General features: G+C 41.6%; 1 protein-coding gene and 1 pseudogene across 7 annotated transcripts in view; one reads left to right on the top strand and one right to left on the bottom strand.

Moving 5' to 3' along the window:
* MSANTD2 (Myb/SANT DNA binding domain containing 2) overlaps window positions 1-1,744 on the bottom strand; it is a 29,184-nt gene extending 27,440 nt beyond the window's left edge. For 6 of the 7 annotated variants that reach the window (XM_061202437.1, XM_061202442.1, XM_061202441.1 and 3 more), the window contains exon 1: window positions 1,146-1,728. In XM_061202437.1, coding sequence (XP_061058420.1) covers window positions 1,146-1,655 — 510 coding nt within the window. In that variant the 5' untranslated portion in view covers window positions 1,656-1,728. Of the gene's footprint in view, window positions 1-1,145 lie in introns of all 7 variants that reach the window. The other variant, XM_061202436.1, reaches the window with a different exon arrangement.
* Window positions 1,745-8,774: 7,030 nt separating this feature from the next.
* Window positions 8,775-9,524, top strand: LOC133099019 (small ribosomal subunit protein eS6-like; annotated as a pseudogene).
* The last annotated feature ends 6,780 nt before the right edge of the window (window positions 9,525-16,304 follow it).

The raw sequence follows: 16,304 nt of genomic DNA, 5'->3' as shown, positions 1-16,304 counted from the left end.
TAGTGTGAGTATGACAGTTCTCACTGGGTTTCTACCCCCCAAGGAGTTCCCAAAAAAGTGTCATCCCTGCCAGAAAAGAAGCACACAGATACTATAACTCTGAACAAGAAGGAGTTCCGTGAAAACTGGGAGAAAGAATCCTACCAGAATCTTTTAGCAGACACTGTGAAGAGGAAACCAGCTTACCTAAAAAACAACTCCGTATCTGCCAAGACTACAAATCTGAATCCCTAGATTAAAAGTCAGTAGGAAGAGCCAAACGATAACCCGGTTGGAGGTGAAATTTCTAGCCCAAATTAAGCCTCTGTATTTAAACATTCAGGTACACAAGGATGGCCAGATGCACAGTGAGAGCTTTACTTGTCACCGCAGCCGGCACAACAGCTAAAGCAGGGGAAAACTGGCTTTCAAGAAGGAGTTTAGTCAGAAACATAGCAGGGCCTCAAACCAACCTAACTCTGCAGGCATCACACTCCAAATTCCAGACCAACTACCAGCCAGGCTAACTGTGTGCTCCTAACTCCACGAAAGCAATACACTATCTGGCTACAACCGAGCCTTTTCAATTCTCCAAAGCATCTCAAGACTTGGTCGCCCTTCGAGTTAGAAGCAAGCTCAAGTCGGAAGCAAGACGACGGACACAAAGGCCATCGTCCGAAGGCGCCCTTCGTACGGCTCTGCCCCTGCCACTCACTTGAAACTTCCTAAACTGGGGGCTCAGCGGCCCCGCTCTTCTACCCATGCTCCGTCCCGCCCCGGCCGGTAAGCCTCTGCCTAGGAGCCCCCGGCCTGGAACAAAGCGAGGGGCCCCGGCGGTGGGGGCGAGAGGCGCGGGCAGCACGGGGACCGCCGCCCGCCGCACAATGAGCAACTACCAACTTCAGAGCGCGAGAACATCCTCAATTGGCAAGAAAGAGGAGCGGCGGCAGGCACGCCCAACTTCAAACTCAGGAAACCTACGGGCTGGCGGCCATCTGGAAAAAAGCCCCCTTCCCAGGGAGAGAAGAAAAAGGCGGAGGAGATGCGAATCGCCCACCGGGCCCCGGAGGGGAGCCCTGCGCTCAGACCGGCCCCCGCCCCCGAGGCCCGCTTCCCCGCCTTCTCTCTGCCTCTGGTTCGCTGCCCCAGGCCGGGCGGCCGGTTACCTTGATGCGCTCCCGGCACTGGGACGGGGTCCGCTCGTAGCCCAGCTCGGCCAGGGCCCGGGACACGCGCTCGTACATGGCTGGCCCGGGGGCCTTGCTGCCGAACACCGTGCCGGCTCCCTCCAGCTGCTGGTACCGCGCCTCCACCAGCCGCTCGTTGCCCCACACTGCGATGAGCGCGTTCGTCTCGGCCGGCGTCCACGACATGCCCCGGCAGGCGGCGGCGGCGGCTGCCGCAGCCCCGCCACCGCCGCCACCAGGGGAGAAGGAGACCGAGGACGAGGCGGCGCTGCGGCCCCCCAGCCCCAGCCCGAGACCCCCGGACGCCGCTGCCCCCGAGCCCGCCGCACTGCCCGGCCCGAGCGGGGAGGCACCCCGAGGCGTGGAAGGGTCGGACAGCGATGGATTTCCGTCGCTCAGGCCACCAGGAGAAGCCGGGGAGAGCACCTCCATCTTCGGGATTTTTAGCGGCGAGTTGGCGGGCAGCTCCGAGCCACAGGGCGCAGCCATCTTCCAAGCGGCCGCCGCTGCACCGCCCGGAAGTGACGCGCCCGCGCATCCGGCCGCCGCGGACTCCGGGGCTGCCCTCGGGCCTGGCCCTCCAGCGGGCGGACGGCTGCGGGCCCTGGCGGCCCCGCGGAGGCCGCCTGCCGCCCCAGGCCTCTCACCGCGAGCCCGGCCGCGCCGCCCGCTCCTCTCCCGGGGCGAGGGGCGGCGGTGAGGCGCGCCGAAGCCCCGAGCCGAAGAGTAGGGTGGGGGCATGAGGGCGCTGGTGTGAGCAACCGATTGAAGCCTTCCCACTTCCTCTCCAATCTCAGCCCCTGGGAGGAGGGGTGAGGCCCGCGAGGGGGCCCAGAGTTAAGGAGGACTTGACCATTTCGCTCGCTCGCTCGCCTCTCTCCCTCGGCTCTGCCGCTCCCCACTCGGAACTGGCCTCGGGGTGCAGAGGCTGACGTCCAGGGCGGAGGCTGGGGAGCCCTGCGCAGGGCACAGCTAGGAAGGCGCCGAGGCTGCAGGGGGAGGGTTTCTGGGGAAGACTTTAAAAAGCATTTGGGGGCCAGGGTTAGAGTTCCTGCGGCGTAGCTTTTCACGAAACCCAAGCGCATTATTTGAAGAGCAGCTCTGATTCCAGTTCTGATCTATTTTCTAGTTAATCTGGGTGGGTGTGACGGTTTGTAGAATAGTTAGATGCCTTTATTGCGCTTGCACGGTTTGTCTACAACTTAAATAGGTAGGAACTCCCGAGCTCAGCAGAAAAGTTCTTTACAATACCATTCTCCATCCGCCCTAATTTGGAAGTTGCATGTTTTTCCCACAGTGTTTCATGCTCTCAAGTGTAAGGAGGCTAAAAAGAAGACTGTCAATTATGACAGCTCTTGTGACCTCCGGTAATTAGTGGTAACCACTCCTGAGCCCTCCATAGCATGCTGCAGTTTAATGAACATTAACACCCCAAGTCCAATACATCGCTGTAAGGTATTTCAATATTCTTCAAAGCCAAAAATCTAATTGTTTATCTTGGATCTTTAACTTGAAGGCCCCAGCTGATTTTTTTGTTCAAATATGAATAAACTATTCAATGTTTTTTTAAATAGCAAATATATTTTAGGTTTAAAAAAAAAAAAGAGCTGAGGTCAGCTACATTTTAAACTCAGAATCACCCCAGAGAATGACATGGTTGTCGTTGGAAAGCCAAAGGAATAAGCAATAGAGATGAAGTAGAGGAGATAATTGTCTCCGTATGTCATATTAAAATGACACTGTAGTTTATGTTAGCAATATGAAGAAACATAAAGAAATTCCAACATTTATGCTATCTCTTCCTCTTTTTCTAAGAAAAAGATATAGTATAGTATATGTATAACTGATTCACTTTGCTGTACACCTAAAACTAACACAACAGTGTAAATCAACTATACTCCAATAAAAATTAAAAACAAAAAACAAAATTTTCACATCCTTCCAAAAATAAATAAATAAATAAAAGATATAGTCTAGCACCTCAGTTAAGTGTATGAATTCTAGAGTCAGAATACCTGGCTTCAAATTCCAATTCTGCAACCTCAGCCAACTTATGTGCCTAGCCTCTTAGTGCCTTGGTTTCTTCATCTATAAATTGAGGATGACCTCACAGTATTGTCATGAGAATAAATGAGTTAATACAGATAAAACCCTTAGAATGGTGCCTGGTTCACATAAACATGTATGAGCATTAGCTGTCATCTCACTTTGCCTGTACTCTCGTTAATAGAATCTTCCCTTTGCCGCTTTCTCTCCACTTCTGGTTTTCAGTGTTCTCATTTCCAATTCTCTTAAGGGCTCTAGTGGAAGCTCAAACACCTATCAAAGCAAAATTCACTATCACTCAGCCCAACAGTAAGTTTTTTAATGTCATAAGGTGTATGAGAGGGAGTGACATGCCTAGAATCATAATGAAATCAGAAACTCCAAAGAGTTTTAAAATCATTGCTTCTCCCGCTCTCATTTTACCACAAGCCTGAAAAAAAAAATCCTCCCTCCTTCTACTGTTAATTCTGGATGATTCTCAGATCAACTCTGACTCATTCAGGAAGCCTTCCTAGATGAAGTGGGTTGACTGAGAAGTCTCCCTTCCCACAAACTTCTGTCTCTAGACATTATTTCTATATACCCCCCCTTTATTCCCACACCCATCAGTCTATCCAATGAGAAAATCTTGTATCAAAAATAAAATTTCTTGGCTTCCCTGGTGGCACAGTGGTTGAGAATCCGCCTGCCAGTGCAGGGGACAAGGGTTCGAGCCCTGGTCCGGGAAGATCCCACATGCCGCCGAGCAACTAAGCCCGTGGGCCACAACTACTGAGCCTGCACTCTAGAGCCCGCGAGCCACAACTACTGAGCCCGCGTGCCACAACTACTGAAGCCCACGCGCCTAGAGCCTGTGCTCCGCGACAAGAGAAGCCACCGCAATGAGAAGCCCGCGCACCGCAACTAGAGAAAACCCGCGCGCAGCAACGAAGACCCAACGCAGCCAAAATTAAATAAATAAATATTTATATTAAAAAAAATAAAAACAATAAAAATTAAAAAATTAAATTTCTGGGGACTTCCCTGGTGGCGCAGTGGTTAAGAATCTGCCTGCCACTTCAGGGGACACGGGTCCGAGCCATGGTCCGGGAAGATCCCACATGCCTCGGAGCAACTAAGCCCGTGCACCACAACTACTGAGCCTGCGCTCTAGAGCCCGTGAGCCACACCTACTGAGCCCACGTGCCACAACTACTGAAGCCCCCGTGCCTAGAGCCATGCTCCGCAACAAGAGAAGCCACCGCAATGAGAAGCCCGCGCACCGCAACGAAGACCCAATGCAGCCAAAAATAAATAAATAAATCTATTAAAAAATTATTTAAAAAATAAAATAATAAAATTTCCATTAACACCCTGAAGTTAAAACGAAGCCAATAATGTAAAAGCTATTAATATGTGTTCCATAGTATAGAGGCACTGCTATATAGTCCACCAGGATCATGTGATCATCGTGTTGGCTCCCTGTGGCTGCTCCTGGGTTCCAGAAGTTGTGCGATATACTTGTTCAAGACTTCATGGTTTAATCAGGACTTACGGACTGGCTATTGTGATTGAAGTAATATGCTACACCTTTTATTGTGGCTCCAAATGGTAGTCATAAGTAGATAAAATCTTATTTGAGAGATAATATATGAAACGTCTCAAAAATATAATAATGGGCAAAAGAGTACACAACAATACAAATCTTCCACCTGTAAAATATACACTACTCCCTTTAACCGTATCACCCCTTATCCATTTCCTCCACAATCTGAGTCAAGTGTTTGTTTTCCCACCTTTTCTATGAAGCCTTCCCTAATTTGTTGGACAGAAGTCATCCATCTAATACCCATTCACACAACTTAGCACTTCACATTAATGTTTCTGTTTCAGAAGCTTAGTTAATTCTGTTGCATACTCTCTTGCTGTGTTTTATGACTGTCAGTGTGTTTGTTGCTTTATCTTTTTGCCCTTCAAATTCCATATCAAGTCCCGTTACCTGTACCTCTAAACTATTTCCTAAATTTGACTACTTCTCAACCCTGGTCCAAGCCTCCATCATGTCTTTACTGGACAACTGGACTTCCCACTTGCATACTTGCCTGCTTACACAGTAGCCAGAGTGAACTTGGTATTTTAAAACTTTTTTCTTGTGAAATATAACGTGCATATAAGGGAGTAAATAAAACGTACATGTACAACTACTATATGAATTATGAAACAAATACTATATAATCACCACCCAAGACTGGAAGCAGGATATAGCCAGCACATTAGAAGGCCTACCCTATAATCCCTTCCCAATGTTAACCCCTATCTCCCTCATAAAGTCACTATCCTGACTTGCCTTTCTTTATAGTTTTATCACTTGATTATACATCGCTAAAAGTTTTCCCTGGTTTTGAATTTTTTGGAAGTGAAATCACATGTATTCTGTGTCTGGCTTCTTTCATTCAATATTTTTAACTAAGATTCATCTATTCTCTATGAGGCTGCAGTTTATTCATTTTTGTTGCTGTAAAATAATCTGTTTTATGAACATATCGCATTTTATTTATCCATCCTACTGTTGAATCTTTGGGTTGTCTCTAAATTAGGATGTTATGAATAATGCCGCTACAAACATTCTTGTACATGTCTCCCAGTGCATATGTGCAAGTACTTCTGCAGAGTATATGCCTCCCCCTCCCTTCTTTCCTTCCGCCTTTCCATGTGGATACACAATTACTCCAACTCCATTTACTGAAAAGACCATCCTTTCCTTCTTTTTTTTGCAATGCCAAAAAAAGGCATTTATGTCTCTTTGACATAAATCAAGTGTCCATATGTGCATGGGTCTATTTCTGGGCTCTTCTGTTACATTGGCCCATGTATCCATTTTTCTATTTGTGTTCCTTGTGGCAATATCACACTGCCTTAATAGTGGGTCACACTGGCTTTATGATAAGTCTATATCAAGTACAGAAAGTCCCTCCTCCTCCTCCTTTCTTCCTCCTCCTTCTTCAAGAGTGGCTTGCTATTCTTAATCCTTCACATTTCCATATACATTTTAGAATTAGCTTGTCAAATTCTACAGAAAAAGCTGTGGGTATTTTGATTGCTATTGCATTGAAACTATGGACCAATTTGAGAAAAACTGACATCTTTATAGGAATTGGTCTTACAATCTTGGAAAATAGTATATCCATTTATTTAGTCTTTAGTTTCTCTCAAAAAATGTTTGTAGTTTTCTGCATAAAGGTCTTACACATTTTTTTTGGATTTATTCCTAGGTAGTTGGTATTTTTAAAACACTCTTGTAAATGGTATCATGTTTTCATATTTTATTTTCTAATTGTTTTTGCTGGTATATAATAATGCGATTGATGCTTGAATGCTGATTTTGCATCTAAGTAATCCTGACAGATTGGTCCTTTAAAATTGTAAATCATTGCATATCATTCCCTTGTTAAAAACCCACCAATGGCTTCCCACTGTAAAAATATAATCCAAACTCTTTGTCATGAGTGTGGTGATATAAGAACATATCCACACATTATGTGATGCTCTTCCAATAAGAAGTTGAATTTATGTTCCTTCCTCTTGGACCTGGGTAAGTCTTTGTGACTACCTCAATGAACCAAATGTGGTGGGAGTGACATTGTGTGACTTCAAGGCTAGGTTTGGAAATACCCTGAAGCTTCTGCCAGTTTCTGTTGATATACTTGCTCTGAAAACCTTTAGCCACCATGTACAAAATTGGGCTACCCTAAGTCCACGTGGAGATACCAGAGAGAGAGAGAGAGAGAGGGAGAGGGTGCCCAGGTGCCAGAAATGTTCCATCCTCCAGTTATTTGTCTAAACAGCCCAGGCTCCAGACAGGGGGATGAAGAAGCTTTGAGATGACCCCTGCCCGAGCCACCACCTGACTGCAACCACACAAGACCCTTAGCAAGAGCCGCCTAGCTCACCGCAGGCACCCCCAGCTTCATGAGCATAGTTCACGACTGTTGTTGTTCTGTGCTATGCAGCAGTTGGTAATGGAACACTGATCTACAAGACCCTTTTACTCTAAGCTCAGCCTACCTACCACACCAACTTCATCTCCCATCTCAGATACATTCCAACAGCACTGGCCTTGTATCTGTCCTATCAAGTAAGTCAAGCTTATTTCTGTTTGGGGGCCCTTGGACTTGTCATATATCCTTACCTTGGAGCACTCTTATCTTAGCTCTTCAAGTGACAGCCTCTTTCTCATAAGTCATCTCCTCAAATGGCACCTCCCCAGAGACGCCTTTACGGCATCTCTATCACATTACCATCTTATTTTATTGACACACATTTTCTGAAGTCATTTATTTATGCAAATTAATTTTTTTCATATATTTATTGTCTGCCACCCCCCTCTAGAATGTAGGCTGTTTGAAGCCAAGGATTTTGTCCATTTTGTTCCCTCTGCTAGATCCAGCACTTAGAATAGTCCAGGCAGGCTTTCGTCATCAATCAAGATGCAGCAGCCGGGACTAGATACACCCTCCTCCCTTGAATAACTAGAAAACCAGACAAAATATATGAAACAGTGGTATTCAAGACTAAGGACATCAGAAAACAAAGGAGAGTGAACCTAAGAGATGGGAAACAAGGTGATTGTGGTGATGGTTTCACAGGTGCATGCATATGTTAGAGATTATCAAATTGTACACTTAACTATGTACAGTTCATTGTATGTTAATTATACCTCAGTAAAGTTGTTATAAAAAAACATAGTTCCAGGCAAATAGTAGACACTCAATAAACATTTGTTGACTGACTGTAGATTTTCTTGGACTGTGATTTCTTAGTGGTTAGCGATTGACTCTTCTATACATATTTAGGTAATACCCAGCAGAGTACCATGTGAGTACCAAGTATTCAAATGATGTTTTATGAATATTATCATGGCACATTTATTACACATCCATTATATTAATGTTATTTAAGTGGGACTAAAGATATTTTTCTTGACAAAGTGTTTAACTTCATTAACAATCGAAGAAATACAAATTAAAAGAACGAAATATTGTTTTTAACCTTTCAATTTGCAAATAGCTTTAAATGATAGCATAAGCATGAGTTATTTTTGTATTCAGAAGAAAAAAGAAAGCTATTTCCATTTCTAAAGCATTTTATAATACCTACTTAAGAGATTGGGGAAATAGATGCTTTCTCTCTACTGCTAATCAGAACGTAAACTGTGAGAAATTTTCTGTAGAACAATTTTAATAAATAACAAAATCTTCAAAAAAAAAAAGAACCCCTTGATCTAGCTATTCCACTTCTAGAAATGTATACTGAGAAAATAAGATAGCACACAAAGATTCAGTTACAAGATGGTTCACCTCTACACTGTGTGCAATACCAACAATTAGAATGGATCTATAAACCCAGCAGTAAGATACCGGTTAAATGAACACTGCTATATTCATTCCATGAAATATTATTCTGACAAGAAAAATGATGTAGTAAATGAATTAACTTAGAGAGATGTTTACACTATTTTTTGTTAATCAAGAATAATAGACTGCTATTTTTCGTGGCACCTTGGAGGCAGTCGGCTGCTTCAGGATGAAGCTGAACATCACTTTCCCGGCCACTGGCTGCCAGAAACTCATTGAAGTGGATGATGAACAAAAACTTCGTACCTTTTATGAGAAGCATATGGCCATGGAAGTTGCTGCTGATGCTCTGGGTGAAGAATGGAAGGGTTATGTGGTCCGAATCAGTGGTGGGAACGACAAACAAGGTTCCCCCATGAAGCAAGGTGTCTTGACCAATGGCCGAGTCTGCCTGCTACTGAATAAGGGGCATTCTTGTTACAGACCGAGGAGGACTGGAGAAAGAAAGCACAAATCTGTACGGGGTTGCATTGTGGATGCCAATCTGAGTGTTCTCAATTTGGTCATTGTAGAAAAAGGGGAGAAGGATATTCTTGGACTCAGTGATACTACTGTGCCTCGTCGCCTGGGGCCCAAAAGAACTTGCAGAATCTGCAAACTTTTCAGTCTCTCTAAAGAACATGATGTCCACCCGTATGTTTTGAGAAAGCCCCTAAACAAATAAGGTAAGAAACCTAGGACCAAAGCACGTAAAATTCAGCGTCTTGTTACTCCACGTGTTCTGCAACATAAACATAGGTGTATTGCTCTGAAGAAACAGCGTACTAAGAAGAATAAGGAAGAGGCTACAGAATATGCTAAAGTTTTGGCCTAAAGAATGAAGGAGGCCAAAGAAAAATGCCAGGAACAGATTGCCGTGAGACAGAGGCTGTCCGCCCTGAGAGCTTCTACTTCTAAGTCTGAGTCCAGTCAAAAATGAGATGCTCTAAGAGTAACAGATAAATAAGATCAGACATTAAAAAAAAAAAAAAGAATAATAGACTTAAGGGAATGAAACAACAAGCCACAGACTGGGAGAAAATATTTGCAAAACAAATATTTGATAAAAGACTCATATCTAAAATATACAATGATCACTTAAAACTCAACAAAAAGAAAACAACCCAATTAAAAAATAGACAAATGATCTGAATAGACACTTCACTACAGAAGAGATATAGATGGAAATATGCATATTAAAATATGCTTAATGTCATATGTTATTGAGGAATTGCAAATTGAAACAACAATGACATACCACCACACAACTATTAAAATGGCTAAAATCTAAAACACTGACAAGGCCAAATGCTGACAAGGCTGTGGGGCAACAGGAACTCTGATTCATTGCTGGTGGGAATGCAAAATGGTTCAACCACTTACAAAGCTAAACATAGTCTTACCACACAATCCAGCAATAGTGCTTATGTCCACACAAAAATCTGCAAATGAATGTTTATAATAGCTTTATTCATAATTGTCAAAAACAGGAAGCATCCAGAAAGTCCTTCAATAGGTTAATGGAAAAACAAACTGTGGTACATCCATGCAATGGAATACTGTTCAACGAATAAAGGAAATGAATTATCAAGCCATGAAAAGGCATGGAGGAATGCATATTGCTAAGTGAGAGAAGCCAATCAGAAAGGCTACATACTGTGTGATTCCAACTATATGATATTTTGGAAAAGGAAAAACTATGGAAGGAGTGAAAAAAAAAAAATCAGTGGCAGCCAGAGGTTGGGCAGGAAGGGAAGGAGGAAGAATACGTGGAGCAGGGGGGATTTTTAGGGCAGTGAAACTATTCTGTATGATACTGACATACACACATGGATACATGACATTATACATTTGTCAATACCCATACTACTCTACAGCACAAAGAACCAATGCTAATGTAAACTACGGACTTTAGTGAAATAATATATCAGTAGTATTAGTTCCAAGTCACCATTATCTCTTGCCTAGATTATTTAGAGAACTGCTTAAGTGGTCTTCCTGCTTCCATCCAGTTACCTCTCTGACCTCATCTCCTATTGCTGCTCCCAGCTCCGGTCACACCAGCCTTCTTCCTGTTTCTTGAATATACAAAGCATGTGGATGAACTTTTTTTTTTTTTGAATGTTTTTTTGAATTTTATTTTATTTATTTTTTTATACAGCAGGTTCTTATTAGTTATCTATTTTATACATATTAGTGTATATATGTCAATCCCAATCTCCCAGTTCATACCCACGCCTTTCCCCGCTTGGTGTCCATATGTTTGTTCTCTACATCTATGTCACTGTTTCTGCCTTGCAAACCAGTTCATCTGCACCATTTTTCTAGATTCCACATATATGTATTAATATACGATATTTGTTTTTCTCTTTCTGACTTACTTCTCTCTGTATGACAGTCTCTAGATCCATCCACATCTCTAAAAATGACCCAATTTTGTTCCTTTTTATGGCTGAGTAATAGTCCATTGTATATGTGTACCACTTCTTCTTTATCCATTCGTCTGTCGATGGGCATTTAGGTTGCTTCCATGACCTGGCTATTTTAAATAGTGCTGCAATGAACATTGGGGTGTATGAGTCTTTTTGAATTATGGTTTTCTCTGGGTATAAGCCCAGTAGTGGGATTGCTGGGTCATATGGTAATTCTATTTTTAGGTCTTTAAGGAACTTCCATACTGCCCTCCATAGTGGCTGTATCAATTTACATTCCCACCAACAGTGCAAGAGGGTTCCCTTTTCTCCACACCCTCTCCAGCATTTGTTGTTTGTAGATTTTCTGATGATGCCCATTCTAACTGGTGTGAGGTGATACCTCAGTGTAGTTTTGATTTGCATTTCTCTAATAATTAGTGATGTTGAGCAGCTTTTCATGTGCTTCTTAGCCATCTGTATGTCTTCTTTGGAGAAATGTCTATTTAGGTCGTCTGCCCATTTTTGGATTGCATTGTTTGTTTTTTTAATATTGAGCTGCATGAGCTGTTTATATATTTTGGAGATCAATCCTTTGTCTGTTGATTCGTTTGCAAATATTTTCTCCCATTCTGAGGGGTGTCTTTTCGTCTTGTTTGTAGTTTCCTTTGCTTTGCAAAAGCTTTGAAGTTTCATTAGGTCCCATTTGTTTATTTTTGTTTTTATTTCCATTACTCTAGGAGGGGGATCAAAAAAGATCTTGCTGTGATTTATGTCAAAGAGTGTTCTTCCTATGTTTTCCTCTAAGAGTTTTACAGTGTCCAGTCTTATATTTAGACGTCTAATCCATTTTGAGTTTATTTTTGTGTATGGTGTTAGGGAGTGTTCTAATTTCATTCTTTTACATGTAGCTGTCCAGTTTTCCCAGCACCACTTATTGAAGAGACTGTCTTTTCTCCATTGTATATCCTTGCCTCCTTTGTCATAGACTAGTTGACCATAGGTGCATGGGTTTATCTCTGGGCTTTCTATCCTGTTCCATTGATCTATATTTCTGTTTTTGTGCCAGTACCATATTGTCTTGATTACTGTAGCTTTGTAGTATAGTCTGAAGTCAGGGAGTCTGATTCCTCCAGCTCCGTTTTTTTCCCTCAAGACTGCTTTGGCTATTTGGGGTCTTTTGTGTCTCCATACAAATTTTAAGATTTTTTGTTCTAGTTCTGTAAAAAATGCCATTGGTAATTTGATAGTGATTGCATTGAATCTGCAGATTGCTTTGGGTAGTACACTCATTTTCACAATATTGATTCTTCCAATCCAAGAACATGGTATATCTCTCCATCTGTTGGTATATCTCTCCATCTGTTGGTATCATCTTCAATTTCTTTCATAGTGTCTTATAGTTTTCTGCATACAGGTCTTTTGTCTCCTTAGGTAGGTTTATTCCTAGGTATTTTATTCTTTTTGTTGCAATGGTAAATGGGAGTCTTTCCTTAATTTCTCTTTCAGATTTTTCATCATTACTGTATAGGAATGCAAGAGATTTCTGTGCATTAATTTTGTATCCTGCAACTTTACCAAATTCATTGATTAGCTCTAGTAATTTTCTGGTGACATCTTTAGGATTCTCTATGTATAGTATCATGTCATTCTCTATGTATAGTAAAACAGTGACAGTTTTACTTCTTCTTTTGCAATTTGTATTCCTTTTATTTCTTTTTCTTCTCTGATTGCTGTGGCTAGGACTTCCAAAAGTATGTTGAATAATAGTGGCGAGAGTGGACATCCTTGTCTTGTTCCTGAACTTGGAGGAAATGCTTTCAGTTTTTCACCATTGAGAATGATGTTTCCTGTGGGTTTGTCATATATGGCCATTATTATGTAGAGGTAGGTTCCCTCTATGCCCATTTTCTGGAGAGTTTTTATCATAAATGGATGTTGAATTTTGTCAAAAGCTTTTTCTGCATCTATTGAGATGATCATATGTTGTTTTTTAAAAAAATAAATTTATTTATTTATTTTTGGCTGCATTGGGTCTTCACTGCTGCTCGCAGGCTTTTCTCTAGTTGAGGCAAGTGGGGGGCTACTCTTCGTTTGTGGTACACAGGCTTCTAATTGCGGTGGCTTCTCTTGTTGCGGAGCATGGGCTCTAGGCACACAGGCTTCAGTAGTTGTGGCACACAGGCTCAGTAGTTGTGGCGCACGGGCTTAGTTGCTCTGCGGCATGTGGGATCTTCCCGGACCAGGGCTCGAACCTTTGTCTCCTGCATTGGCAGGCGGATTCTTAACCACTGAGCCACCAGGGAAGCCCGATCATATGGTTTTTATTCTTCAATTTGTTAATATGGTGTATCACATTAATTGATTTGCGTAAATTGAAGAATCCTTGCATCCCTGGGATAAATCCCACTTGATCATGGTATATGATCCTTTTAATGCGTTGTTGGAATCTGTTTGCTAGTATTTTGTTGAGGATTTTTGCATCTATATTCATCAGTGATATTGGTCTGTAATTTTCTTTTTTTGTAGTATTTTTGTCTGGTATTGGTATCAGGGTGATGGTGGCCTCATAGAATGAGTTTGGGAGTCTTCCTTCCTCTGCAATTTTTTGGACGAGTTTGAGAAAGATGGGTGTTAGCTCTTCTCTAAATGTTTGATAGAATTCACCTGTGAAGCCATCTGGTCCTGGACTTTTGTTTGTTGGAAGATTTTAAATCACAGTTTCAATTTCATTACTTGTGATTGGTCTGTTCATATTTTCTGTTTCTTCCTGGTTCAGTCTTGGAAGTTTATACCTTTCCAAGAATTTGTCCATTTCTTCCAGGTTGTCCATTTTTTTGGCATAGAGTTGCTTGTAGTAGTCTTTTATGATGCTTTGTATTTCTGTGGTGTCCATTGTAACTTCTCCTTTTTCATTTCTGATTTTATTGATTTGAGTCCTCTCCCTCTTTTTCTTGATGAGCCTGGCTAAAGTTTTATCAATTTGGTTTATTCTCAGAGAACCAGCTTTTAGTTTTATTGATCTTTGTTATTGTTTTCTTTGTTTCTATTTCATTTATTTCTGCTCTGATCTTTCTGATTTCTTTCCTTCTACTAACTTTGGGCTTTGTTTGTTCTCCTTTCTCTAGTTCCTTTAGGTTTAAGGTTAGATTGTTTATTTGAGATTTTTCTTGTTTCTTGAGGTAGGCTTGTACTGCTATAAACTTCCCTCTTAGAACTGCTTTTGCTGCATCCCATAGGTTTGAATCGTTGTGTTTTCATTGTCATTTGTCTCTAGGTATTTTTTGATTTCCTCTTTGATTTCTTCAGTGAGCTCTTGGTTATTTAGTAATGTATTGTTTAGCCTCCATGTGTTTGTGTTTTTTACGTTTTTTTCCCTGTAATTGATTTCTAATCTCATAGCATTGTGGTCAGAAAAGATGCTAGATATGATTTCAATTTTCTTAAATTTACAGAGGCTTGATTTGTGACCCAAGAAGTGATCTATCCTGGAGAATGTTCCGTGCGCACTTGAGAAGAAAGTGTAATCTGCTGTTTTTGGATGGAATGTCCTATAAATATCAATTAAATCTATCTGGTCTATTGTGTCATTTAAAGCTTGTGTTTCCTTATTAAGTTTCTGTCGGGATGATCTGTCCATTGGTATAAGTGAGGTGTTAAAGTCCCCCACTATTATTGTGTTACTGTCTATTTCCTCTTTTATAGCTGTTAGCAGTTGCCTTATGTATTGAGGTGTTCCTATGTTGGGTACATATATATTTATAATTGTTATATCTTCTTCTTGGATTGATCCCTTGATCATTATGTAGTGTCCTTCCTTGTCTCTTGTAACATTCTTTATGTTAAAGTCTATTTTATCTGATATGAGTATTGCTACTCCAGCTTTCTTTTGATTTCCGTTTGCATGGAATATCTTTTTCCATCCCCTCACTTTCAGTCTGTATGTGTCCCTAGGTCTGAAGTTGGTCTCTTGTAGACAGCATATATATATGGGTCTTGTTTTTGTATCCATTCAGTGAGCCTGTGTCTTTTGGTTGGAGAATTTAATCCATTCACGTTTAAGGTAATTATCGATATGTATGTTCCTATTCCCATTTTCTTAATTTTATGGGTTTATTTTGTAGGTCCTTTTCTTCTCTTGTGTTTCCCACTTAGAGAAGTTCCTTTAGCATTTGTTGCAGAGCTGGTTTTGTGGTGCTGAATTCTCTTAGCTTTTGCTTGTCTGTAAAGCTTTTGATTTCTCCATCAAATCTGAATGAAATCCTTGCCAGGTAGAGTAATCTTGGTTGTAGGTTCTTCCCTTTCATCACTTTAAATATATCATGCCACTCCCTTCTGGTTTGTAGAGTTTCTGCTGAGAAATCATCTGTTAACCTTATGGGAGGTCCCTTGTATGTTATTTATCATTTTTCCCTTGTTGCTTGCAATAATTTTTCTTTGTCTTTAATTTTTGTCAATTTGATTACTATGTCTCTCAGCATGTTTCTCCTTGGGTTTATCCTGCCTGGGACTCTCTGCACTTCCTGGACTTGGGTGGCTATTTCCTTTCCCATGTTAGGGAAGTTTTCGACTATAATCTCTTCAAATATTTTCTCAGGTCCTTTCTCTCTCTCTCTCCTCCTTCTGGGACCCCTATAATGCGAATGTTGCTGCGTTTAATGTTGTCCCAGAGGTCTCTTAGGCTGTCTTCATTTCTTTTCATTCCTTTTTCTTTATTCTGTTCCGTGGCAGTGAATTCCACCATTCTGTGTTCCAGGTCACTTATCCGTTCTTCTGCCTCAGTTATTCTGCTATTGATTCCTTCTAGTGTATTTTTCATTTCAGTTATTGTGTTGTTCATCTCTATTTGTTTGTTCTTTAATTCTAGTAGGTCTTTGATAAACGTTTCTTTCATCTTCTCAATCTTTGCCTCCATTCCTTTTCCGAGGTCCTGGATCATCTTCACTATCATTATTCTGAATTCTTTTTCTGGAAGGTTGCCTATCTCCACTTCATTTAGTTGTTTTTCTGGGGTTTTATCTTGTTCCTTCATCTGGTACAAAGTCCTCTGCCTTTTCATTTTGTCTGTCTTTCTGTGAATGTGGTTTCCCTTCCACAGGCTGCAGAATTGTAGTTCTTCTTGCTTCTGCTGTCTGCCCTCTGGTGGATGAGGCTATCTAAGAGGCTTGTGCAAGCTTCCTGATGGGAAGGACTGGTGTGGATGAGCTTCTTATGTTGGCAATATTCTGCATATTACCACACATTGAAGCCATGAGAGAAACTCATTCTTGAGGACACAAAAGTTTGCATTTGGAACCCTCTCAGTTCTA

This window comes from Eubalaena glacialis, chromosome 10 (genome assembly GCF_028564815.1).
Source record: "Eubalaena glacialis isolate mEubGla1 chromosome 10, mEubGla1.1.hap2.+ XY, whole genome shotgun sequence".
NCBI lineage: Eukaryota > Metazoa > Chordata > Mammalia > Artiodactyla > Balaenidae > Eubalaena > Eubalaena glacialis.
The sequence above is the reverse complement of the archived record's forward strand: the minus strand, read 5'-3'. Positions and strand labels throughout refer to the sequence as shown.